Source organism: Panulirus ornatus, chromosome 5 (genome assembly GCF_036320965.1).
Source record: "Panulirus ornatus isolate Po-2019 chromosome 5, ASM3632096v1, whole genome shotgun sequence".
In the NCBI taxonomy this organism is placed as follows: domain Eukaryota; kingdom Metazoa; phylum Arthropoda; class Malacostraca; order Decapoda; family Palinuridae; genus Panulirus; species Panulirus ornatus.
The window spans coordinates 14,103,256-14,130,004 of record NC_092228.1 but is presented as its reverse complement, the minus strand read 5'-3'; the positions used below and the strand labels follow the sequence as shown (position 1 = coordinate 14,130,004).

The following is a 26,749-nucleotide window of genomic DNA, read 5'->3' as shown; positions in this document are numbered from 1 at the left end:
TGCCCTGTACACTTGCAAGATTATGTTTGTGGTGGCTTCTCTGAAGAATGAACACACTTATTTATGTCATTTATGTTATGCTTACATGTAAAGGAAGTGTGCTGTTGCTGAGCAAAGATTTGTGTGTTTATTTACGTTATGGCTTGTCGAATTTTGATTTCATTCTCTTTCTTGTTGTTTTACTATTTTTAGTTCTGTTTGTTGTAACAAAATGTCACATTTAGTTACCAAAATCTCGTGAGGGGGGATGTAGGGTTTAATGTGTTGTATGATAGCTGGGCAGCGGGCACCCAGCAGCATGGGAATGCTTGCTATGCAGTTGGAGGCTGGAGTCAGACTGAGATAGAGGCGATGCCACCCCACTCCTGTATAACGATACTTCTTTATAATGAAGTGAGGATGTAGTACCTGCTTTTATTGTGCCTCTTACAATCACTTGATGCTATTTTGAACTGTAAAGATTGCAAAATTATTCAATAGATAGTCACAATTCAGAAATAACAGAAACACCTTGTATGCACCCTGACAGAATGATAGCTTGAGGTAGACTGAGACAAATACGAAGTGAGTCTTCCTCACACTACCAAAAACAAGTGTGATATGAAATGCGCATGATGCGGTATTGGAGAGTTTTTAAAAAGATTAGTTTTTGTTATTGTTGATTAATGTACTGCATTATAATTTGTTTGTTATATCCAAACTCTGTTATATCAGGGTCTATTAGATTGAGGGTTTACTATACTTGATTGCTGGTTCCCGAGTTAGCGAGTTAGCATCAGGAAACAGACAAAGAAAAACCCATCCATTCATATACATACAATATACATATATGCACATATGCATATATATACATATCAACATAAATACACATATACATATTCATACTTGCTCACCCTCATTCACTCCCAGCACCACCCTGCCCCACAGGAAAATGCATCACCATCCCGTGTCAGCAAGGTAGTGCCAGGAAACAGTCGAAAAAAGGATACATCCGCTCACTTTTATTCTCTAGCTTTACTGTGTAATGCACCGAAACCACAGCTCCCTATCCACATCCAGGCCCCACAGACCTTTCCAGGGTTTACTCTGAACATTTCACATGCCCTGGTTCGGTCCATTGACAGCACGTGAACCCCAGTTACCACATCATTCCAATTCACTCCATCTCGAGCCTGCTTTTCCCCCTCCTGCATGTTCAGACTCTGGTCGCTCAAAATTCACTCCATCTTTCCACCTCCAGTTTTGTCTCCTACTTCTCCATGTTCCCTCCACCTCTGACACGTATCCTCTTTGTCAATCCTTCCTCACTCATTCTCTCCATGTGTCCATACCATTTCAGCACACCCTCTTCTGCTCTCTCAACCACACACTCATTTCTCTTGTCCTTTCATTACTTACTCAATCAAACCACCTCACACCACATGTTGTCCTTAAACGTTTCATTTCCAACACATCCACCCTCCTCCGTAGTAAACTATGGATTGCATAAGAGCTAATCAGGCAAAGGGACTCTAAGGGAAGAATTCTTGAGGATGATGAGGACATATGTGAGGAGCTGAATGATCAAGTGTTTTCCTAGTGAAGTACATTCCTGCCTCAGCATTAGCAAGATGGGAGTAAGATAAAGTCGTGGAAGGTACAGCCAGAGAAACTGATAGAAATGATACAAGTAGGTTATTAAAAACTTGTTCCGTAAAGGCTTGTGGTCTTGATGATGTCTCCCCTTATGTGCTGAATTCTATGCTTAGACATATGATGTACTACCCAAAGTATTGTTGAGTAGGTCTTTAGAGGAAGGGATGGTTCCAGAGATTGAGAACAGGACAAATATTATGCTTAGATTTAACCCTTAAGAAGCAATATTCCTTACCTAGTTCATTCCCATTTGCTGGAGGGTATCTGAAAATTCTTTATTTTCCTCTACAGAATTTGCCACTGTTATGCTTTATTAACCTTACACCCTGTCCTTTACTATCTTGAATATTCTCAGTCTGAGCTTTTGCATAAATTATTATTATCCCGAGTTAGGTCACTAATATTCTAAAAAGTTATCCTGAGATAACTCCTGTGGGTTCCAGATAGGTTTTTTATCATTCCCAGGAGACAAGAGCATAGTAAATGCTTTTCTATCAATAGATAGCATTACAAGCACACATATTTACATACACAGATAACAGCTTGGTGAGGCATCTCTCTGAGGAGATGCAAGTATCTACCTTATTTTTGCATGCTGTTTTTTCACCCCCAGTTTGCAGATTAATGGTGAAATGTCATTTTATTGTTAGCATTGTCTTACAGATAATTGTGACTGATGATTGTTAGCAGGTTGTATGACTACTGTTGATAAATGAAGTAAATTTTCCCATTTTATCTTATCCAAGAAGTAGCCTTGAAAGTTCTTTACTCAGTTTAAGGTGCAAAAGTCAGATATTTCAAAACCCCTTCTTCTTTAAACACAGGCAAATGGAAATACACTTGAAAAGGGTCTGCGCAAGATTGGTCGTGATGATATTGTAAACCAATGCATATTCAATGTTGAGTTGGTCACAGATGACATTGAAAGAGCAATGGCAAAAGCACATCTTGACCAGTCTGGATTTGAAGCCTTCAGGGATGAACTTGGGCCGTCTCGGGATACCACACTCAACAGAGATGTGTCTTTAGATGTGTCTTATGATGAGCAAGACATGATGAAGGTAAGGAGTTGTATTTGTAGATGAAAGTGTGATTCTCTCTTCATAAGTATGTAGATCAGTTCTAGATCAGTTTCACATATTTCTTACCTTTGGACAGAGCTTTATGAGCATGAGTAAGTGCACCTGCTTGCTGGGGAATTAGAATGCCATTGTATCACCTAGAGTGTATGCAACAGCATTTCATTCTCAACCACCATGATATGCAGGAGTAGCACATTTGTGTACACCGGATCCCTTACAACCAATACACCTTACAACTATCCATACATACATACAACCAGAAAAAAATAGAGATTAGAAACTAGAAATGAGGAAATATGAACTAAAGAATCTTGAGTAAAGCTGGTCAGTAAAAATGGGATAATCATGATAGAAATTAAGTAGCATAAAAGAATGCAAAAGAGAGACTTTTGGATGTTATTTTGCCGAGAGGTGCAACTGGAGGGATGTCTGATCATTATATTGTGGAGGCGAAGGTGAAGATATGTAGAGTTTTTCAGAAGAGAGAATGTAGGGGTGAAGAGAATGGTGAGAGTAAGTGAGCTTGGGAAGGAGACTTGTGTGAGGAAGTACCAGGAGAGACTGAGTACAGAATGGAAAAAGGTGAGAACAAACGACATAAGGGGAGTGGGGGAGGAATGGGATGCATTTAGGGAAGCAGTGATGGCATGCGCAAAAGATGCTTGTGGCATGAGAAGCGTGGGAGGTGGGCGGATTAGAAAGGGTAGTGAGTGGTGGGATGAAGAAGTAAGATTATTAGTAAAACAGAAGAGAGAGACATTTGGATGATTTTTGCAGGGAAATAATGCAAATGACTGGGAGATGTATAAAAGAAAGAGGCAGGAGGTCAAGAGAAAGGTGCAGGAGGTGAAAAAGAGGGCAAATGAGAGTTGGGGTGAGAGAGTATCATCAAATATTAGGGAGAATAAAAAGATGTTTTGGAAGGAGGTAAATAAAGTGGGTAAGACAAGGGAACAAATGGGAACATCAGTGAAGGTGGCTAATGGGGAGGTGATAACAAGTAGTGATGATGTGAGAAGATGGACTGAGTATTTTGAAGGTTTGTTGAATGTGTTTGATGATAGAGTGGCAGATGTAGTGTGTTTTGGTTGAGGTGGTGTGCAAAGTGAGAGGGTTAGGGAGAATGATTTGGTAAACAGAGAAGAGGTAGTAAAAGCTTTTTGGAAGATGAAAGCCGGCAAGGCAGCGGGTTTGGATGGTATTGCAGTGGAATCTATTAAAAAAGGGGGTGACTGTATTGTTGACTGGTTGGTAAGGTTATTTAATGTATGTATGACTCATGGTGAGGTGCCTGAGGATTGGCAGAATGCTTGCATAGTGCCATTGTACAAAGGCAAAGGGGATAGAAGTGAGTGTTCAAATTACAGAGGTATAAGTTTGTTGAGTATTCCTGGAAAATTATATTGGAGGGTATTGATTGAGAGGGTAAAGGCATGTTTCAGAAGTGGTAGAGGATGTGTGGATCGGGTGTTTGCTTTGAAGAATGTATGTGAGAAATACTTAGAAAAGCAAATGGATTTGTGTGTAGCATTTATGGATCTGGAGAAGGCATATGACTGAGTTGATAGAGATGCTCTGTGGAAGGTATTAAGAATATATGGTGTGGGAGGCAAGTTGTTAGAAGCAGTGAAAACTTTTTATTTAGGATGTAAGGTATATGTACATGTAGGGAGAGAGGAAAGTGATTGGTTCTCAGTAAATGTTGGTTTGCGGCTGGGGTGCGTGATGTCTCCATGGTTGTTTTATTTGTTAATGGATGGGGTTGTTAGGGAGGTGAATGCAAGAGATTTGGAAAGAGGGGCAAGTATGCAGTCTGTTGTGGATGAGAGAGCTGGGGAAGTGAGTCAGTTGTTGTTCACTGATGATACAGCGCTGGTGGCTGATTCAGGTGAGAAACTGCAGAAGCTGGTGACTGAGTTTGGTAAAGTGTGTGGAAGAAGAAAGCTGAGAGTAAATGTGAATAAGAGCAAAGCTATTAGGCACAGTAGTGTTGAGGGACAAGTCAGCTAGGAGGTAAGCTTGAATGGAGAAAAAGTGGAGGAAGTGAAGTGTTTTAGATATCTGGGAGTGGATTTGGCAGCGGATGGAACCATGGAAGTGGAAGGGAATCATAGGGTGGGGGAGGGGGGCAAACATTCTGGGAGTGTTGAAAAATGTGTGGAAGGCGAGAATATTATCTTGGAAAGCAAAAATGGGTATGTTTGAAGAAATAGTGGTTCCAACAATGTTATATGGTTGCGAGGCGTATGCTATAGATAGAGTTGTGCGCAGGAGGGTGGATGTGCTGGAAATGAGATTGAGGACAATATGTGGTGTGAGGTGGTTTGATTGAGTAAGTGATAATAGGGTAAGAGAGATGTGTGGTAGTAAAAAGAGTGTGGTTGAGAGAGCAGAAGAGGGTGTTTTGAAATGGTTTGGTCAAATGGAGAGAATGAGTGAGGAAAGATTGACAAAGAGGATATATGTGTCAGAGGTGGAGGGAACAAGGAGAAGTGGGAGACCAGATTGGAGGTGGAAAGATGGAGTGAAAAAGATTTTGAGTGATCGGGGCCTGAACATGCTGGAGGGTGAAAGGCGTGCAAGGAATAGAGTGAATTGGTACGATGTGGGATACCGAGGTGGATGTGCTGTCAATGGATTGAACCAGGGCATGTGAAGCATCTGGGGTAAACCATGGAAAGTTTTGTGGGGCCTGAATGTGGAAAGGGAGCTGTGGTTTCTGTGCATTATACATGACAGCTAGAGACTGAGTGTGAACGAATATGGCCTTTGTTGTCTTTTCCTAGTTCTACCTCGCGCACATGCGGGGGGGAGGGGGTTGTTATTTTATGTGTAGCGGGGTGGCGATGGGAATGAATAAGGGCAGAGAGTATGAATTATGTACATGTGTATGTATGTATATGTCTCTGTATGTATATATATGTATACGTTGAGATGTATAGGTATGTATATTTGCATGTGTGGATGTGTATATATATACATGTGTATGTGGGTGGGTTGGGCCATTCTTTCGTCTGTTTCCTTGCGCTACCTCGCTAACACAGGAGACAGCGACAAAGTATAATAAGTATGAAGAAAAAAAGAATGCTTTACAATATACAAATTCTACATACCATGCTGACATGCTTCTGACTTATGTCCATTTGAAGATCTGATCAGTCAGTCAGAACAGAACTTAGACGTATGTCAGGGGCGGTGTATAATGTGCACCAACTGCCTGACTGCTCCTTGAATCCTTCTACCTCTTGCATAAAACTCAAGAGGAACATCTTAAGCTTCAAATAGAAGATAGGAGTTTTACAAGAGAGTACTAAGGTTGAATCCAAAGCAGCACTTATGAAAAACTTCATCATTAGCACGACAACTGTTTTTCACATTACCAAGCTGCAGAAGATCGATACATTTAGTAGTGCTTATTTGCTTACATGTACTAGTATTTCCTCTATGTACAATATTTTCAAATAGGTGAAATATTTTAGAATGTGTGTGTTGTACAGTGTGCACCAAAACTTTAGTGAGGGTTGAGTAAGCATGGGTCCTGAGTAGAGCATGCCACATTCCCACCATTAGGGCAGTTTCACAGTCATAGCACTGTTTTGTGCAGATTAGTGCTACTTGTGCGTTTGGGTATATCTGCTAATAGGCTTGTAGATATGGGATCCAAACATCTAGTAATACCTCCTGCCCCAGAACCAGCAGATAATCTCTCTGACCTTAGCAATGAAGCTAGAAATCTTATGATGTGCCAATGCTAGTTAGGATACAGACTGTGCTAAAACTTCAGTGAGGGGTGGTAGGTATGAAGCCAGAAATCTTATGATGCACTGATGCTGGTGTGGGTAGAAAGTGGGCTAAAACTTATGTGAAGCTTGTGAGGTAGATTAAGCGTGGGTCCTGGGCAGAGCATGTCATGTTCCTACCAGCTGGTCAGTCTCACATCGCATTTGGACCCTGTTATTACTTAATGATAATCTTACAGCATTTTTTTTTTCATTTTTCATTGGTAGTGGTGACAGCTTAATGGGAGAGATAAAAGTTGGTCCAAGACCCTTAATATAAGAGAAGTAATCAACCCTTTTCATACAGTAACAAGTGGCATCCTGATAACTTTGACTAGTTGCCATATTTAATTCAACTCTATAAGTTAGGAGACAAGGGTTTTACCCACACACCTAGATGACCTTAAAATCCTTTATTAATGTTGTACTAAAAATGTTCTCTTCTTTCAGCATTCTATACCAATTATTTTATTATTATTATTTTCCTTTATTTTCTATTGTTATTCCCTTAAATTGATTTGATTGGTAGCAAAATTATATGTTTTTTTTATCCATAGGAAGCTGAAAGTGCTGAGGAGGAAGAGGAGAATCAAAGAGCTTACCAAGGTAATTATTAATACTTCAGCTACATATGATTAATTTGTGATTTCTAACTTTTTCATAATTTTTCTGATTGTAGTCTTGCTTTTGCTTCTCCAGTTATTCTAACTAGTTAGTACCTCAGAATAAATCCTTAAAGATAAAGAAATAGAAAAAGATATACCACATTGAACCAACTTTGTCCCTTATTTTTAGTAGTTTTGTTTGCGAGTAGTGGAGAGTGTGGATTATTTTTCTCACTGTTAATATATTTCTTATTGTAGTCCCCTTTAGTAATTCAAAATTTTAAGTGGTTTTATTCAGCCTGCATCGCTTCTTAGGTGTGTGTTTTAGGAAAGGTCCTACTTGAAAGAGGTCCCTGCCAGAATAGTTTTTGGTGAATTTTCATTTTGCTTAAATTAAAAGATGTATTTGGAATTTAGTGTTTAAAAGTGGATTGTTTAAATTAAAAACTTTTCCATGAATTTGTGTATACATACCATTTGTCAAGTTATGGCATGTTGTAATATACTACTTCCCGAGCTTAAACCCATGGGATAACTTGTGATTAGAAGACCCCAGATAATCATACTCTGATTCTTATTTATTAGTACAGTGGCTGGGATTAAAAACATCAGTTTTATCATTTCCCATAGTTCATCCTGTTTATCTGTTGTAATAATTTTTGTACCTTTGCCTAAAAATCAGTAAGAAGAGAAACATGAAAAAAAACCATAACAGCAACATTGCGTCACTCAACACCATCCCTGTACTTTGGATGATATAAGTTCAGTACTATAAAACATATATGTGTAATAATGGCTGTTCTTTGTACTGATTGAAAATTGTTTTAAGGAATGACCATGATATGTACTGTGTAAGGCTGACTGTATAGAGTTGATAATTTGTCTATAGTAAATTGAATGTATAAAGCTGAAAAATATATTGTCAGATATTTCAGTGTTTATTGGTATAAAAGTTTACATGTGCATCAGTGATGATTTAAACTTAGCACATTGTAGTCCTCAGTTTTCAGGTTTGTAGATTCATTCATTGTCAAGGCATACATTAAATGTTAATGATGATTAAGGAAAGGATGATATATATCAAAAATGTAGATTTTGTTACTAAGTGAAACAGATCTTCACGTAGAGAGAGAGAATGAATAACTGAATTAGTATATGTTTCCAGTTGTATATATGTGTGTGTAATTATCTCTGTTATTTTCTGTGTTTGTTATGATAAGGGAGTTGTGCCTTCCTTTTTTTTTTCGTAAAGTAATTTCTTGAACTTCCTTTTATACTCTGTATTTACTTTTGTTTCACCTAACATATTCCAACTATCAACTTCTCTGTTAACAGTGTTTTTCATACTTTTTTTATTTTACTGATTTGTCTCTCATTTCTTGTTCTTTTGTCGACCAGTTTTTGTCAGTTTCAAGTGGATTCTTGACATTGACATTGTTGAGTCATTTCATTAACTTGAAAACTTTAATCATGTCTGCCCTCCTCCTCATCTTCCATTGTAGTTAGGTCCATTGTTCCTATCTCTCCTTGTAACATAGCTCCCTTTTTTCAAGTACTGTGTTTGTTGGTACCATCACTGGAAATCTCAAGTTGGATGACCAAACAGGTGGTTTATACTCCAAGTTTTCTTTGTGTAGCATATATATTTTTAAACTTGTTTTTGTCCATGAACTTGAAATCAGTTTTAGAATAGAGATCCCTAAAGTTCCTTCTCGCATAGATTCTTGTAATTTCTCTCGTAGGTGAGTAATAAATAGGCCTTAGTGTCCCATCTTTGTTGCATTGCATTTAGCTGAGTTCATCTTCATCAGTAATGCATCTGACCAGAATGGAGGTTGCCTAAGTCACATTGTAGTTTCCTGCAAACTTGAACAATCCAAATGCCTTGAAATCTTTGGATTGTCTTTCAGCATATGATTTACATCCTTCTCTCAAGCCATTTACATATATAAGGAATAACAGTGACCGCAAGGTTGTGGGGTATGAATGGTTTCCTGAACCCAGTTTGGAAAGGCACTGCTGATATGTGTCTTTTATTCCCTTCAGGTTAGGTACTTTATGATCAGTCAGAAAAGTCTTTTTTTTTTTTTTTTTTTTTTTGCTTTGTCGCTGTCTTCCGCGTTTGCGAGGTAGCGCAAGGAAACAGACGAAAGAAATGGCCCAACCCACCCCCATACACATGTATATACATACGTCCACACACGCAAATATACATACCTACACAGCTTTCCATGGTTTACCCCAGACGCTTCACATGCCCCGATTCACTCCACTGACAGCACGTCAACCCCGGTATACCACATCGCTCCAATTCACTCTATTCCTTGCCCTCCTTTCACCCTCCTGCATGTTCAGGCCCCGATCACACAAAATCTTTTTCACTCCATCTTTCCACCTCCAATTTGGTCTCCCTCTTCTCCTCGTTCCCTCCACCTCCGACACATATATCCTCTTGGTCAATCTTTCCTCACTCATTCTCTCCATGTGCCCAAACCATTTCAAAACACCCTCTTCTGCTCTCTCAACCACGCTCTTTTTATTTCCACACATCTCTCTTACCCTTACGTTACTTACTCGATCAAACCACCTCACACCACACATTGTCCTCAAACATCTCATTTCCAGCACATCCATCCTCCTGCGCACAACTCTATCCATAGCCCACGCCTCGCAACCATACAACATTGTTGGAACCACTATTCCTTCAAACATACCCATTTTTGCTTTCCGAGATAATGTTCTCAACTTCCACACATTCTTCAAGGCTCCCAGAATTTTCGCCCCCTCCCCCACTCTATGATCCACTTCCGCTTCCATGGTTCCATCCGCTGCCAGATCCACTCCCAGATATCTAAAACACTTTACTTCCTCCAGTTTTTCTCCATTCAAACTCACCTCCCAATTGACTTGACCCTCAACCCTACTGTACCTAATAACCTTGCTCTTATTTACATTTACTCTTAACTTTCTTCTTTATTTTGCTTTGTCGCTGTCTCCCACGTTTGCGAGGTAGCGCAAGGAAACAGACGAAAGAAATGGCCCAACCCACCCCCATACACAATGTATATACATACACGTCCACACACGCAAATATACATACCTATACATCTCAATGTACACATATATATACACACACAGACACATACATATATACCCATGCACCCAATTCACACTGTCTGCCTTTATTCATTCCCATCGCCACCTCGCCACACATGGAATACCATCCCCTTCCCCCCTCATGTGTGCGAGATAGCGCTAGGAAAAGACAACAAATTCCCCATTCGTTCACACTCAGTCTCTGGCTGTCATGCAGTAATGCCCGAAACCACAGCTCCCTTTCCACATCCAGGCCCCACACAACTTTCCATGGTTTACCCCAGACGCTTCACATGCCCTGATTCAATCCACTGACAGCACGTCAACCCCGGTATACCACATCAATCCAATTCACTCTATTCCTTGCACGCCTTTCACCCTCCTGCATGTTCAGGCCCCGATCACTCAAAATCTTTTTCACTCAATCTTTCCACCTCCAGTTTGGTCTCCCACTTCTCCTTGTTCCCTCCACCTCCGACACATATATCCTCTTGGTCAATCTTTCCTCACTCATTCTCTCCATGTGCCCAAACCATTTCAAAACACCCTCTTCTGCTCTCTCAACCACACTCTTTTTATTTCCACACATCTCTCTTACCCTTACATTACTTACTCGATCAAACCACCTCACACCACACATTGTCCTCAAACATCTCATTTCCAGCACATCCACCCTCCTGCGCACAACTCTATTCATAGCCCACGCCTTGCAACCATACAACATTGTTGGAACCACTATTCCTTCAAACATACCCATTTTTGCTTTCCGAGATAATGTTCTCGACTTCCACACATTCTTCAAGGCTCCCAGAATTTTCGCCCCCTCCCCCACCCTATGATTCACTTCCGCTTCCATGGTTCCATCCGCTGCCAGATCCACTCCCAGATATCTAAAACACTTTACTTCCTCCAGTTTTTCTCCATTCAAACTTACCTCCCAATTGACTTGACCCTCAACCCTACTGTACCTAATAACCTTGCTCTTATTCACAGTTACTCTTAACTTTCTTCTTTCACACACTTTACCAAACTCAGTCACCAGCTTCTGCAGTTTCTCACATGAATCAGCCACCAGCGCTGTATCATCAGCGAATATCAACTGACTCACTTTCCAAGCTCTCTCATCCACAACAGACTTCATACTTGCCCCTCTTTCCAAAACTCTTGCATTCACCTCCCTAACAACCCCATCCATAAACAAATTAAACAACCATGGAGACATCACACACCCCTGCCGCAAACCTACATTCACTGAGAACCAGTCACTTTCCACTCTTCCTACACGTACACATGCCTTACATCCTCGATAAAAACTTTTCACTGCTTCTAACAACTTGCCTCCCACACCATATATTCTTAATACCTTCCACAGAGCATCTCTATCAACTCTATCATATGCCTTCTCCAGATCCATAAATGCTACATACAAATCCATTTGCTTTTCTAAGTATTTCTCACATACATTCTTCAAAGCAAACACCTGATCCACACATCCTCTACCACTTCTGAAACCACACTGCTCTTCCCCAATCTGATGCTCTGTACATGCCTTCACCCTCTCAATCAATACCCTCCCATATAATTTACCAGGAATACTCAACAAATTTATACCTCTGTAATTTGAGCACTCACTCTTATCCCCTTTGCCTTTGTACAATGGCACTATCCACGCATTCCGCCAATCCTCAGGCACCTCACCATGAGTCATACATACATTAAATAACCTTACCAACCAGTCAACAATACAGTCACCCCCTTTTTTAATAGATTCCACTGCAATACCATCCAAACCTGCTGCTTTGCCAGCTTTCATCTTCCGCAAAGCTTTTACTACCTCTTCTCTGTTTACTAAATCATTTTCCCTAACCCTCTCACTTTGCACACCACCTCGACCAAAACACCCTATATCTGCCACTCTATCATCAAACACATTCAACAAACCTTCAAAATACTCACTCCATCTCCTCACATCACCACTACTTGTTATCACCTCCCCATTAGCGCCCTTCACTGAAGTTCCCATTTGCTCCATTGTCTTACGCACTTTATTTACCTCCTTCCAGAACATCTTTTTATTCTCCCTAAAATTAAATGATACTCTCTCACCCCAGCTCTCATTTGCCCTCTTTTTCACCTCTTGCACCTTTCTCTTGACCTCCTGTCTCTTTCTTTTATACATCTCCCTCTCAATTGCATTTTTTCACTGCAAAAATCGTCCAAATGCCTCTCTCTTCTCTTTCACTAATAATCTTACTTCTTCATCCCACCACTCACTATCCTTTCTAATCAACCCACCTCCCACTCTTCTCATGCCACAAGCATCTTTTGCGCACTCCATCACTGATTCCCTAAATACATCCCATTCCTCCCCCACTCCCCTTACTTCCATTGTTCTCACCTTTTTCCATTCTGTACTCAGTCTCTCCTGGTACTTCCTCACACAAGTCTCCTTCCCAAGCCCACTTACTCTCACCACCCTCTTCACCCCAACATTCACTCTTCTTTTCTGAAAACCCATACAAATCTTCACCTTAGCCTCCACAAGATAATGATCTGACATCCCTCCAGTTGCACCTCTCAGCACATTAACATCCAAAAGTCTCTCTCGTGCGCCTGTCAATTAACACGTAATCCAATAATGCTCTATGGCCATCTCTCCTACTTACATACGTATACTTATGTATATCTCACTTTTTAAACCAGGTATTCCCAATCACCAGTCCTTTTTCAGCACATAAATCTACAAGCCTTCACCATTTCCATTTACAACACTGAACACCCCATGTATACCAATTATTCCCTCAACTGCCACATTACTCACCTTTGCATTCAAATCACCCATCACTATAACCCGGTCGTGTGCATCAAAACCACTAACACACTCATTCAGCTGCTCCCAAAACACTTGCCTCTCATGATCTTTCTTCTCATGCCCAGGTGCATATGCACCAATAATCACCCATCTCTCTCCATCAACTTTCAGTTTTACCCATATTAATCGAGAATTTACTTTCTTACATTCTATCACATACTCTCACAACTCCTGTTTCAGGAGTACTGCTACTCCTTCCCTTGCTCTTGTCCTCTCACTAACCCCTGACTTTACTCCCAAGACATTCCCAAACCACTCTTCCCCTTTACCCTTGAGCTTCGTTTCACTCAGAGCCAAAACATCCAGGTTCCTTTCCTCAAACATACTACCTATCTCTCCTTTTTTCACATCTTGGTTACAACCACACACATTTAGACACCCCAATCTGAGTCTACGAGGAGGATGAGCACTCCCTGCTTGACTCCTTCTGTTTCCCATTTTTAGAAAGTTAAAATACAAGGAGGGGAGGATTTCTCGCCCCCCGCTCCCTTCCCCTCTAGTTGCCTTCTACAACACGTGAGGAATGCGTGGGAAGTATTCTTTCACCCCTATCCCCAGGGATAATATACATATATATATATATATATATATATATATATATATTTATTTTTATTTATATTTATTATACTTTGTCGCTGTCTCCCACGTTTGCGAGGTAGCGCAAGGAAACAGACGAAAGAAATGGCCCAACCCCCCCCCATACACATGTATATACATACGTCCACACACACAAATATACATACCTACACAGCTTTCCATGGTTTACCCCAGACGCTTCACATGCCTTGATTCAATCCACTGACAGCACGTCAACCCCGGTATACCACATCGCTCCAATTCACTCTATTCCTTGCCCTCCTTTCACCCTCCTGCATGTTCAGGCCCCGATCACACAAAATCTTTTTCACTCCATCTTTCCACCTCCAATTTGGTCTCCCTCTTCTCCTTGTTCCCTCCACCTCCGACACATATATCCTCTTGGTCAATCTTTCCTCACTCATCCTCTCCATGTGCCCAAACCACTTCAAAACACCCTCTTCTGCTCTCTCAACCTCGCTCTTTTTATTTCCACACATCTGTCTTACCCTTACGTTCCTCACTCGATCAAACCACCTCACACCACACATTGTCCTCAAACATCTCATTTCCAGCACATCCATCCTCCTGCGCACAACTCTATCCATAGCCCACGCCTCGCAACCATACAACATTGTTGGAACCACTATTCCTTCAAACATACCCATTTTTGCTTTCCGAGATAATGTTCTCGACTTCCACACATTCTTCAAGGCCCCAGGATTTTCGCCTCCTCCCCCACCCTATGATCCACTTCCGCTTCCATGGTTCCATCCGCTGCCAGATCCACTCCCAGATATCTAAAACACTTCACTTCCTCCAGTTTTTCTCCATTCAAACTCACCTCCCAATTGACTTGACCCTCAACCCTACTGTACCTAATAACCTTGCTCTTATTCACATTTACTCTTAACTTTCTTCTTCCACACACTTTTCCAAACTCAGTCACCAGCTTCTGCAGTTTCTCACATGAATCAGCCACCAGCGCTGTATCATCAGCGAACAACAACTGACTCACTTCCCAAGCTCTCTCATCCCCAACAGACTTCATACATATACACACATACACACACATATATATATATATATATATACATATAAGAAATGTAAGAAATAATTTAGAAAACTGAAACTTCTAGCATGAAATGAAATGATAAATGAATGTCACATAATGGTTCAACCTCTGGCTATGGAAAAGGGAAATGTATAATTTATTTACACAAACATCAATAGTAGTTTTCATCAATTTAACCACTGTATCATACTGCTTGGTCCACTTCTCTTCTCATGAAAATGGAATATTTGCTTATGATGTTTCTCAATTGTCTTCCTTACACAAAGTACAACCATATCTTGGATACATGAGGGTAGGTAGTTGGTCATCCGCCATAATAAAGCCTTGACAGACCAAAAGTTTATCTGGACCTCAACTTTTCCAGTACATTCACGAAAAACACCTTTTTGCTTTCCATCTCTATCACTTTGAAAAAAGTATTTTTTTTTGCTTTGTCGCTGTCTCCCACGTTTGCGAGGTAGCACAAGGAAACAGACGAAAGAAATGGCCCAACTCACCCCCATATACATGTATATACATGCACGTCCACACACGCAAATATACATACCTACACAGCTTTCCATGGTTTACCCCAGACGCTTCACATGCCCTGATTCAATCCACTGACAGCACGTCAACCCCGGTATACCACATCGATCCAATTCACTCAATTTCTTGCCCTCCTTTCACCCTCCTGCATGTTCAGGTCTAGATAAATTTTTGGTCTGTCAAGGCTTTATTATGGCGGATGACCAACTACCTACCCTCATGTATCCAAGATATGGTTGTACTTTGTGTAATGAAGACAATTGAGAAACATCATAAGCCAATATTCCTGTTTTCATGATAAGAGAAGTGGACCAGGCGGTATATGATACAGTGGTTAAATTGATGAAAACTACTATTGACGTTTGTGTAAATAAATTATACATTTCCCCTTTTCCATAGCCAGAGGTTGAACCATTATGTGACATTCATTTTTCATTTCATTTCAAGCTAGAAGTTTCAGTTTTCTAAATTATTTCTTACATTTTTCATATGTATATATATGTATATGTGTGTATGTGTGTATATGTGCATATGTATGTGTATATATATATATATATATATATATATATATATATATATATATATGTATATGTATATGTGTATGATGTCTCCATGGTTGTTTAATTTGTTTATGGATGGGGTTGTTAGGGAGGTAAATGCAAGAGTTTTGGAAAGAGGGGCAAGTATGAAGTCTGTTGGGGATGAGAGAGCTTGGGAAGTGAGTCAGTTGTTGTTCGCTGATGATACAGCGCTGGTGGCTGATTCATGTGAGAAACTGCAGAAGCTGGTGACTGAGTTTGGTAAAGTGTGTGGAAGAAGAAAGTTAAGAGTAAATGTGAATAAGAGCAAGGTTATTAGGTACAGTAGGGTTGAGGGTCAAGTCAATTGGGAGGTGAGGTTGAATGGAGAAAAACTGGAGGAAGTGAAGTGTTTTAGATATCTGGGAGTGGATCTGGCAGTGGATGGAACCATGGAAGTGGAAGTGGATCATAGGGTGGAGGAGGGGACGAAAATTCTGGGGGCCTTGAAGAATGCGTGGAAGTCGAGAACATTATCTCGGAAAGCAAAAATGGGTATGTTTGAAGGAATAGTGGTTCCAACAATGTTGTATGGTTGCGAGGCGTGGGCTATGGATAGAGTTGTGCGCAGGAGGATGGATGTGCTGGAAATGAGATGTTTGAGGACAATGTGTGGTGTGAGGTGGTTTGATCGAGTGAGTAACGTAAGGGTAAGAGAGATGTGTGGAAATAAAAAGAGCGTGGTTGAGAGAGCAGAAGAGGGCGTTTTGAAGTGGTTTAGGCACATGGAAGGCATGTGAAGCGTCTGGGGTAAACCATGGAATGCTGTGTAGGTATGTATATTTGCGTGTGTGGACGTATGTATATACATGTGTATGGGGGGGGTTGGGCCATTTCTTTCGTCTGTTTCCTTGCACTACCTCGCAAACGCGGGAGACAGCGACAGAGTATAATAAAAAAAATATATATATATATATATATATATATATATATATATATATATATATATATATATATATATATATATATATATTTTTTTATTATACTTTGTCGCTGTCTCCCGCGTTTGCGAGGTAGCGCAAGGAAACAGATGAAAGAAATGGCCCAACCCCCCCCCCATACACATGTATATACATACGTCCACACACGCAAATATACATACCTACACAGCTTTCCATGGTTTACCCCAGACGCTTCACATGCCTTGCTTCAATCCACTGACAGCACGTCAACCCCGGTATACCACATCGCTCCAATTCACTCTATTCCTTGCCCTCCTTTCACCCTCCTGCATGTTCAGGCCCCGATCACACAAAATGTTTTTCACTCCATCTTTCCACCTCCAATTTGGTCTCCCTCTTCTCCTCGTTCCCTCCACCTCCGACACATATATCCTCTTGGTCAATCTTTCCTCACTCATCCTCTCCATGTGCCCAAACCACTTCAAAACGCCCTCTTCTGCTCTCTCAACCACGCTCTTTTTATTTCCACACATCTCTCTTACCCTTACGTTACTCACTCGATCAAACCACCTCACACCACACATTGTCCTCAAACATCTCATTTCCAGCACATCCATCCTCCTGCGCACAACTCTATCCATAGCCCACGCCTCGCAACCATACAACATTGTTGGAACCACTATTCCTTCAAACATACCCATTTTTGCTTTCCGAGATAATGTTCTCGACTTCCACGCATTCTTCAAGGCCCCCAGGATTTTCGCCCCCTCCCCCACCCTATGATCCACTTCCGCTTCCATGGTTCCATCCACTGCCAGATCCACTCCCAGATATCTAAAACACTTCACTTCCTCCAGTTTTTCTCCATTCAAACTCACCTCCCAATTGACTTGACCATCAACCCTACTGTACCTAATAACCTTGCTCTTATTCACATTTACTCTTAACTTTCTTCTTCCACACACTTTTCCAAACTCAGTCACCAGCTTCTGCAGTTTCTCACATGAATCAGCCACCAGCGCTGTATCATCAGCGAACAACAACTGACTCACTTCCCAAGCTCTCTCATCCCCAACAGACTTCATACTTGCCCCTCTTTCCAAAACTCTTGCATTTACCTCCCTAACAACCCCATCCATAAACAAATTAAACAACCATGGAGACATCACACACCCCTGCCGCAAACCTACATTCACTGAGAACCAATCACTTTCCTCTCTTCCTACACGTACACATGCCTTACATCCTCGATAAAAACTTTTCACTGCTTCTAACAACTTGCCTCCCACACCATATATTCTTAATACCTTCCACAGAGCATCTCTATCAACTCTATCATATGCCTTCTCCAGATCCATAAATGCTACATACAAATCCATTTGCTTTTCTAAGTATTTCTCACATACATTCTTCAAAGCAAACACCTGATCCACACATCCTCTACCACTTCTGAAACCACACTGCTCTTCCCCAATCTGATGTTCTGTACATGCTTTCACCCTCTCAATCAGTACCCTCCCATATAATTTACCAGGAATACTCAACAAACTTATACCTCTGTAATTTGAGCACTCACTCTTATTCCCTTTGCCTTTGTACAATGGCACTATGCACGCATTCTGCCAATCCTCAGGCACCTCACCATGAGTCATACATACATTAAATAACCTTACCAACCAGTCAACAATACAGTCACCCCCTTTTTTAATAAATTCCACTGCAATACCATCCAAACCTGCTGCCTTGCCGGCTTTCATCCCAACATTCACTCTTCTTTTCTGAAAACCCATACAAATCTTCACCTTAGCCTCCACAAGATATATATATATATTATCCCTGGGGATAGGGGTGAAAGAATACTTCCCACGCATTCCTCGCGTGTCGTAGAAGGCGACTAGAGGGGACGGGAGCGGGGGGCCAGAAATCCTCCCCTCCTTGCGTTTTTTAATTTTCTAAAATGGGAAACAGAAAAAGTATTTAATATATGTATATTTCCATCCTTTGATACACGTGGACTTGTATGTATATATATACATGTGTATGTGGGTGGGTTTGGCCATTCTTTCATCTGTTTCCTTGCTCTACCTCGCTAATGCGGGAGACAGCGACAAAGCAAAATAAATGAATAAATATATAATATTTCCATCCTTTGAATTCATTGTCTCTCATTTGCTATTTTCTCTTATGCAGCTATCATACGTTTGTTTTCTGATTATCTTTTCTTATTGTGTGTAGACCTTTCATGTTAGTCGTTCTGGCTTGTAGTTCAGTTTATTTTCTTCCATAAAAGTAGACACCACATTTACTCTCTTATATTACCATGGCACTAACTCCACTTTCTTTCTTTTTTTTTTTATTTATTTTCTCTATAGGCATTTTGAATATTTCTTCACACTCTTAAATTCTTTAGCCATCATGATCAATCCAAGTCAATGTACAGATCATTGCATCTCATTGCAAAAAGCTACAAAAATCAGCTGCATGTAAGAGAAACAGTTTGAATGGTGTGCAGTTGGCTGACATTTCCCTTCTCAGCAAATGGCCTTAGGAACCTTGATAGTTTGGTTTTTGCCCGTGCTTAAGTTGAAACCTCCCAGACACAGCAGTGACTGATTCACTCTGCCAGTCCACTCTTATATTGATTTATTTATGTTATTCATTTTTATCTTTGTTTTAAGAATGTGTTAGGTAAATTTTGTTTCATGTGAAAGCCATTAGCACCCAATAGATGCTGCCATCTATTTTGTGTCAAGTTGAAACCAAAATAATGACTTGTTCATTAGCCGATGCTGATGTTGGCACCTACAGACAGATTCATTCTTTGTTTATTCTTGTTTTCTTTGTTTTTCCATTAATTTAGGTAGGTTATGTTCATTACAATGTCAGGATGTGCTGTGTAAGTGTATTTTTGGTATTATGATACATTGATAGATATTTGTTGATAACACAAGGAAAATGAAGCACAATAAGTTCCCAAGTGCACTTTTGTGTAATGTTCACATCATCAGGGAAGAACCAAGAATGCGATAGAAGATGTAGAACAGTCATTGATATACAAGGAATAGACGTACCTAAAATGCCATTAGTAAACAAGCATTACTGGATGGTGGTGTTTGGATCATTACTGGATGATGGTGTTTGGATTGGTGGTGTTCAGGACTGACATCATGCCTGTCATAAAATGATGCCAGACTCCAACACCACCATTCGGTAACACTTGTTTATCAATGGCATCTTCGCTATGTCTCTTCCTTGTATACCAACTGCATGTTCAATGTCTTCCATCTCATTCATGTATCTCCCCTGACGATGTGATCATTACACGAAAGTGCACTTGGGACTAATGTTTAATTTTCCTTTTGGTTATCAGCAAATACTAGATCACACACACCACTGTGACATCTTGTGACATTGATAAAGATATGAACTGTTTTTGATGATTGTTCATGAGTTGGCTGCTTAGCTTTCATTCAGATCCAGCACTTTATTTTGCATCCTTACCAGTTCATTCATTATTAAGAGTGTGTTATGTATTATGATGCATAAACAAAGATACATAATAATAATATCCCCAACTACTGCGCTGCGTATGACTACCACATCAAGTGTGGCTGGATCATGAAGGTGAAGGTTCGAGGGATATGTGTGATGGACAATGGAGGAGTGATGAAGGATGGGGGATAAAGAATTCTTCCCTGAATGTTGTAGAAGGCAACTGTGAGAGGCAGGAGTGGGGATATGGAAGCCATCCCCTTTTTGTAATTCAGTTCTTAAAAGTTAGGACTGAAGAAGGATCCAAGCTCATCATTCTTGAAGGCTGAGATGGGGTGTCTGAATGTGTTTAGATGTAACCACGACGACAAGAAGGGAAAGATAGGTAGTAAGGAAAGGAACCAGGATGTTCTAGCTGTAAGTGAAACAAAGCTCGAAAATTAGAGGGAAGAATGATTTGGGAGTGTCATTTTAGCAAAGCTAAGGATTAGTATGAGGTCAAGAGCTAAGGAAAGGGTAGCATTTATGCTGAGGTAGGAGTTGTGGGAATGTGTAAAAGAGTGCAAGGAAGTGGGTCCCAGACTGAGGCATGTAAAACGAACAGGGTTTAGGAGAGATGGGTAATTATTAGCATGAGAAGTTTAATTAAGAGAGAAGTGTTTTGGGAGGAGCTGAGTGAGTGTGTCAGCAATTTTGATGTGAGAAATCGGGTATCAGTTATGGGTGATTTGAATGTGAAAGTTGCCAATGTAGCATTTGAGGGGAAAATTGGGGGAATGTGAATGAGTTTGGTTTGCAGCTTGTGGAGTTTAGTGCTGAAAAACGACTAGTGATTGGGAATACCTGGTTTAAAAGGAGGGACATACACAAGTACCATACATAGAGTAGGAAAGATGGTAAGCATGAGCAGGCATTATTGGGTTGCATACTGATTGATAAGCATACAAAAGAGAGAGACTTGGATGTAAATGTGCTGAGAGGAGCAGCTGGTGGGATGTCTGATCATAACTTGGTAGAGGCAAGGGTGAAGATTTGTAGGGGTTTTCAGAAAATAGGGAATGATTTGGGTGAGAGGAGGGTGGTGAAAGTAAGTGAGCTTGGAAAATCGGCATGTATAAAGAGGTACCAGGAGAGAGTGAGTGTGGCATAGGATTAAGTGAGAATAGACAAAGCTAGGGGAATGTGTGAGGAATGGTAGGATGCTTAGGAAGCAATGCTGGTATTTGTGAGAAAAGTGGATAGTATGTGAAAGGTGAAAAATGGGCTGGTTAGAAAGGGTAGTGAGTAATGGGATGACGAAGTTAAGTTGCCAGTGAAAGAGGAGTGGTTTATGGGTGTTACTTACAAAGAAGGAGTACGAGTGGAAGATGTTCAAGAGAAAATGGTGGGAGGTCAAGTGCAGTAGTTGAAAAAGAGGGCAAATGAGAGTTGTGATGAGTGAGTATCAACAAACTTCAGGGAGAATAAGAAAATGTTTTGGATGGAGGCTAATAGAGTGAGAGCAATAAGAGAACAGATGGGGACATTGGTGAAGGAAGCAAATAGAGAAGTTGAAACAGGCAGGGATGAGATGAAGAGGAGATGAAGTGAGTTCTTTGAAAAATTTTTGAATGTGTTTGGAATGTGGAGTGAGCCATGGCAAGTAGTTTGGTGAAAAGAGAAGAGGTGGTAAAAGCCATGAATAAGATGAAATGTGGCAAGGCAGCTGGAGCAGATGATATCACCGTTGAATTTTTTAAGAAAGGGGTTACCATGCATCTGGATCGTGAAAGGGTGCCTGATGGTTGGCAGTGTTCAAAGGCAGAGGGGACATAGATGAGTGTTCAGATTACTTCATATAAAATTGTTAAGTGTTCTTAGTAAGTTGTATGGAAGGGTGTTGGCATGCACAAAGCATTAGATGGGGAAGAACAATATGGTTTCATTAGTAGTAGAGGACCTGTGAATAAGGTGTTTACTTTGAATTGTGTGTGAGAGATACAGAAGGATTTGTATGTTGCATTTCTGAATCTGGAGAAAGCACATGATAGTGTTGATAGAAATGCTTTGTGGAAGGCCTTACAAATATATGGTGTGGGAGACAAGCTATTAGAAGCAGTGAGGGGCTTTTATTAACAGAGTAGGGCATCTTTGTGAATAAACAGAGAGGAGGGTGAGTGGTTCCAGGTGAAGTTGAGTCTGTGGCTGGGGTATAATGTCACCATGGCTGTTTAATTTGTTAATGGATAGGGTGGTGAGGGAGAGAAATGGGGAGTGAACATGGCAGCAAATGGAAGCAGATGTGGGTCATAGAGTGGGTGAGAGGGTGAAGGTTCTGGGATTAATGAGGAATGTGTGAATAGAGCAGTTGCTGCATAGGAGGGTGAAAATAGGTATGCTTGTAGGTATAGTAGCCTAGTGATGTTGTATGGATGCAAAGCATGGGCTATAGATGAGGATGTATGGAGGAGGGTTGATTTTTTTTTTTTTTCCGCTGTCTCCCGCGTTTGCGAGGTAGCGCAAGGAAACAGACGAAAGAAATGGCCCAACCCACCCCCATATACATGTATATACATACACGTCCACACACGCAAATATACATACCTACACAGCTTTCCATGGTTTACCCCAGACGCTTCACATGCCCTGATTCAATCCACTGACAGCACGTCAACCCCGGTATACCACATCGCTCCAATTCACTCTATTCCTTGCCCTCCTTTCACCCTCCTGCATGTTCAGGCCCCGATCACACAAAATCTTTTTCACTCCGTCTTTCCACCTCCAATTTGGTCTCCCTCTTCTCCTCGTTCCCTCCACCTCTGACACATATATCCTCTTGGTCAATCTTTCCTCACTCATTCTCTCCATGTGCCCAAACCATTTCAAAACACCCTCTTCTGCTCTCTCAACCACACTCTTTTTATTTCAACACATCTCTCTTACCCTTACGTTACTTACTCGATCAAACCACCTCACACCACACATTGTCCTTAAACATCTCATTTCCAGCACATCCATCCTCCTGCGCACAACTCTATCCATAGCCCACGCCTCGCAACCATACAACATTGTTGGAACCACTATTCCTTCAAACATACCCATTTTTGCTTTCCGAGATAATGTTCTCGACTTCCACACATTCTTCAAGGCTCCCAGAATTTTTGCCCCCTCCCCCACCCTATGATTCACTTCCGCTTCCATGGTACCATCCGCTGCCAGATCCACTCCCAGATATCTAAAACACTTCACTTCCTCCAGTTTTTCTCCATTCAAACTCACCTCCCAATTGACTTGACCTTCAACCCTACTGTACCTAATAACCTTGCTCTTATTCACATTTACTCTTAACTTTCTTCTTTCACACACTTTACCAAACTCAGTCACCAGCTTCTGCAGTTTCTCACATGAATCAGCCACCAGCGCTGTATCATCAGCGAACAACGACTGACTCACTTCCCAAGCTCTCTCATCCCCAACAGACTTCATACTTGCCCCTCTTTCTGTATGGAGGAGGGTTGATATGTTAGAAATTATATGTTTGAGAATTGATTTGAGCAAATGCAGCCTTTCTTCAGTTCCTGAAAATTACTTGCTAATGCAGGAAGTGGTGAACAAGTATGAAGATACATATGTATATGTGTGTGTATGTTGTAACAAATTCCACAAGAGATCCATTGCCCTATTCAACATGCCTACATCATTGAACTTTGAGATATATATGTTTCTTTAGTTAGGGAGATCAAATTTGTACATTTTTTCATCCATGCAAGTAACCAACAGATAGTTTACATCATGTTCTGGTAACAGCTGGGTATTTTGCAACTGTATTTGTTTGTAATTACCTATTTGCTTATTATATAAGTAGGGAGTTATGTGCCCAGAGGCTTCAATTGCTTTAGCTTCTTAAGGATTGTATAGCCTTTTAAATAGTTTAACTTTTTTTCAATCTGTGTTACTTCACGTAATGGGTTCCATTAATTTACCACTTTTTTATCTCTGAAGAATCTCCCACCCCTTCAAAGAAAATGTAACATTTGTTTTCTTATCTGACATTTTATCAATATCCACCTTGTCAGACTGATAGGAAATGGTAGAATTTGAAGTTATGTCTCCTCTCTTCCTTCCCAGTTTCATCATAAGTTCTTAAAAACTACTATATGTTTGTTTTTATGTTTACCTGTATGTATGTGTTTGTTTATCTGTGTCTGTGTGTAATTACCTGCTTATACTACATGGGGAGAGAGTTTTACACTCCTGGGGCTCTGTCTCTTGAAAGTTCTTTCTCATACATCTTAAATTTCTGTATACTCTCTGCATTGTCCATGTCTTCAGTCATTTCATTCCATTTGTCTGCCACTCTCATTTTATAAAAGTATTACTTCACATTTTTTGGTCAATTTTCTCATATAATTTCATGTTATGCTATCTGGTTTTGTTCCTACATCTCTTGAACTGTTTAAAGTCTATATCATTGATATTTTAAAAAGATGAAGGTTGTAATCAGGGTACCCCTAACTCTTCCTTCTTCCAAGATAGGCAAATATAAAGCCTCAGCCTTCTTTGCTACTCAGGCCTCATAATTTTGATACCATATTTGTTGCTTTCCTCTGGAACTTTTCTGTTAAGTTACTTGTGCTTTTCTTGGTACGTTGATCAAACTTGAGAAGCATATATAGTTTTGGCCTTATGTATGATGTAAACAGCTTGCTGAATTTTCCCTTATCCTCAAATTTGAATGCTATTCTACTATTTTGTAGCAGACAGTTGGTCTCCTTGATTATTTTCCTTTGGTGGAACTCTGGCAACAGGGCAGGGAATATATCATGTCTCTATCTATCTGAGTGTTTTTTGTGTTGCTGTTATGATTTGATTTCTTTTGTAGATATGATCAAAGGATTTTTTTTAGTTGGTTCATTGTAATATATTTTTATTTATTTATTATACTTTGTCGCTGTCTCCCACGTTAGCGAGGTAGCACAAGGAAACATGAAAGAATGGCTCAACCCACCCATATATACATACAAGTCCACACACGCACATATACATACCTATAAATCTCAACGTATACATATATATACACACACAGACATATACATATATACACATGTGCATTATTCATACTCTCTGCCCTTATTCATTCCCATCACCACCCCGCCACACATGAAATAACAACCCCCTCCCCCCACATGTGCGCGAGGTAGCGCTAGGAAAAGACAAAAAGGGCCACATTTGTTCACACTCAGTCTCTAGCTGTCATGTATAATGCACAGAAACCAAAGCTCCCTTTCCACATCCAGGCCCCGTAGAACATTCCACAGACGCTTCACATGCCCTGGTTCAATCCATTGACAGCACGTCGATCCTGGTATACCATATCATTCCAGTTCACTCTATTCCTTGCACGCCTTTCACCTTTCTGCATGTTCAGGCCCCGATCACTTAAAATCCTTTTCACTCCATCTTTCCACCTCCAATTTGGTCTCCCACTTCTCGTTCCCTCCACCTCTGACACATATATCCTCTTTGTCAATCTTTCCTCACTCATTCTCTCCATTTGACCAAACCATTTCAGAACACCCTCTTCTGCTCTCTCAACCCCACTCTTTTTACCACCACACATCTCTCTTACCCTTTCATTACTTACTCGATCAAACCACCTCACACCACATGTTGTCCTCAAACATCTCATTTCCAGCACATCCACCCTCCTCTGCCCAACTCTATCTATAGCCCATGCCTCACAACCATATATCATTGTTGGAACCACTATTCCTTCAAACATACCCATTTTTGCTTTCTGAGATAATGTTCTCGACTTCCACACAGTCTTCAATGTTCCCAGAACTTTCACCCCCTTCCCCACCCTATGATTCACTTCCACTTCCATGGTTCCATCCGCTGCCAAATCAACTCCCAGATATCTAAAACACTTCACTTCCTCCAGTTTTTCTCCATTCAAACTTACCTCCCAATTGACTTGTCGCTCAACCCTACTGTACCTAATAACCTTGCTTTTATTCACATTTACTCTCAACTTTCTTCTTTCACACATTTTGCCAAACTCAGTCACCAGCTTCTGCAGTTTCTCACATGAATCAGCCACCAGCACTGTATCATCAGGGAACAACAACTGACTCACTTCCCAAGCTCTCTCATCCACAACAGACTGCATACTTGCCCCTCTTCCAAAACTCTTGCATTCACCTCCCTAACAACCCCATCCATAAACAAATTAAACAACCATGGAGACATCACGCACTCCTGCCACAAACCAACTTTCACTGAGAACCAATCACTTTCCTCTCTTCCTACACGCACACATGCCTTACATCCTCGATAAAAACTTTTCACTGCTTCTAACAACTTGCCTCCCACACCATATATTCTTAATACCTTCCACAGAGCATCTCTTTCAACTCTATCATATGCCTTCTCCAGATCCATAAATGCTACATACAAATCCATTTGCTTTTCTAAGTATTTCTCACATATATACTTCAAAGCATACACCTGATCCACACATCCTCTACCACTTCTGAAACCACAC

The 26,749-nt window shown here is 40.7% G+C and overlaps 1 protein-coding gene across 39 annotated transcripts in view; it reads left to right on the top strand.

Moving 5' to 3' along the window:
* LOC139748583 (uncharacterized) overlaps positions 1 to 26,749 on the top strand; it is a 978,916-nt gene that overhangs the window by 763,525 nt on the left and 188,642 nt on the right. For all 39 annotated transcript variants that reach the window (XM_071661646.1, XM_071661679.1, XM_071661676.1 and 36 more), the window contains 2 exons: positions 2,460 to 2,696; positions 7,054 to 7,102. In XM_071661646.1, coding sequence (XP_071517747.1) covers positions 2,460 to 2,696; positions 7,054 to 7,102 — 286 coding nt within the window. The remainder of the gene's footprint in view (positions 1 to 2,459; positions 2,697 to 7,053; positions 7,103 to 26,749) is intronic.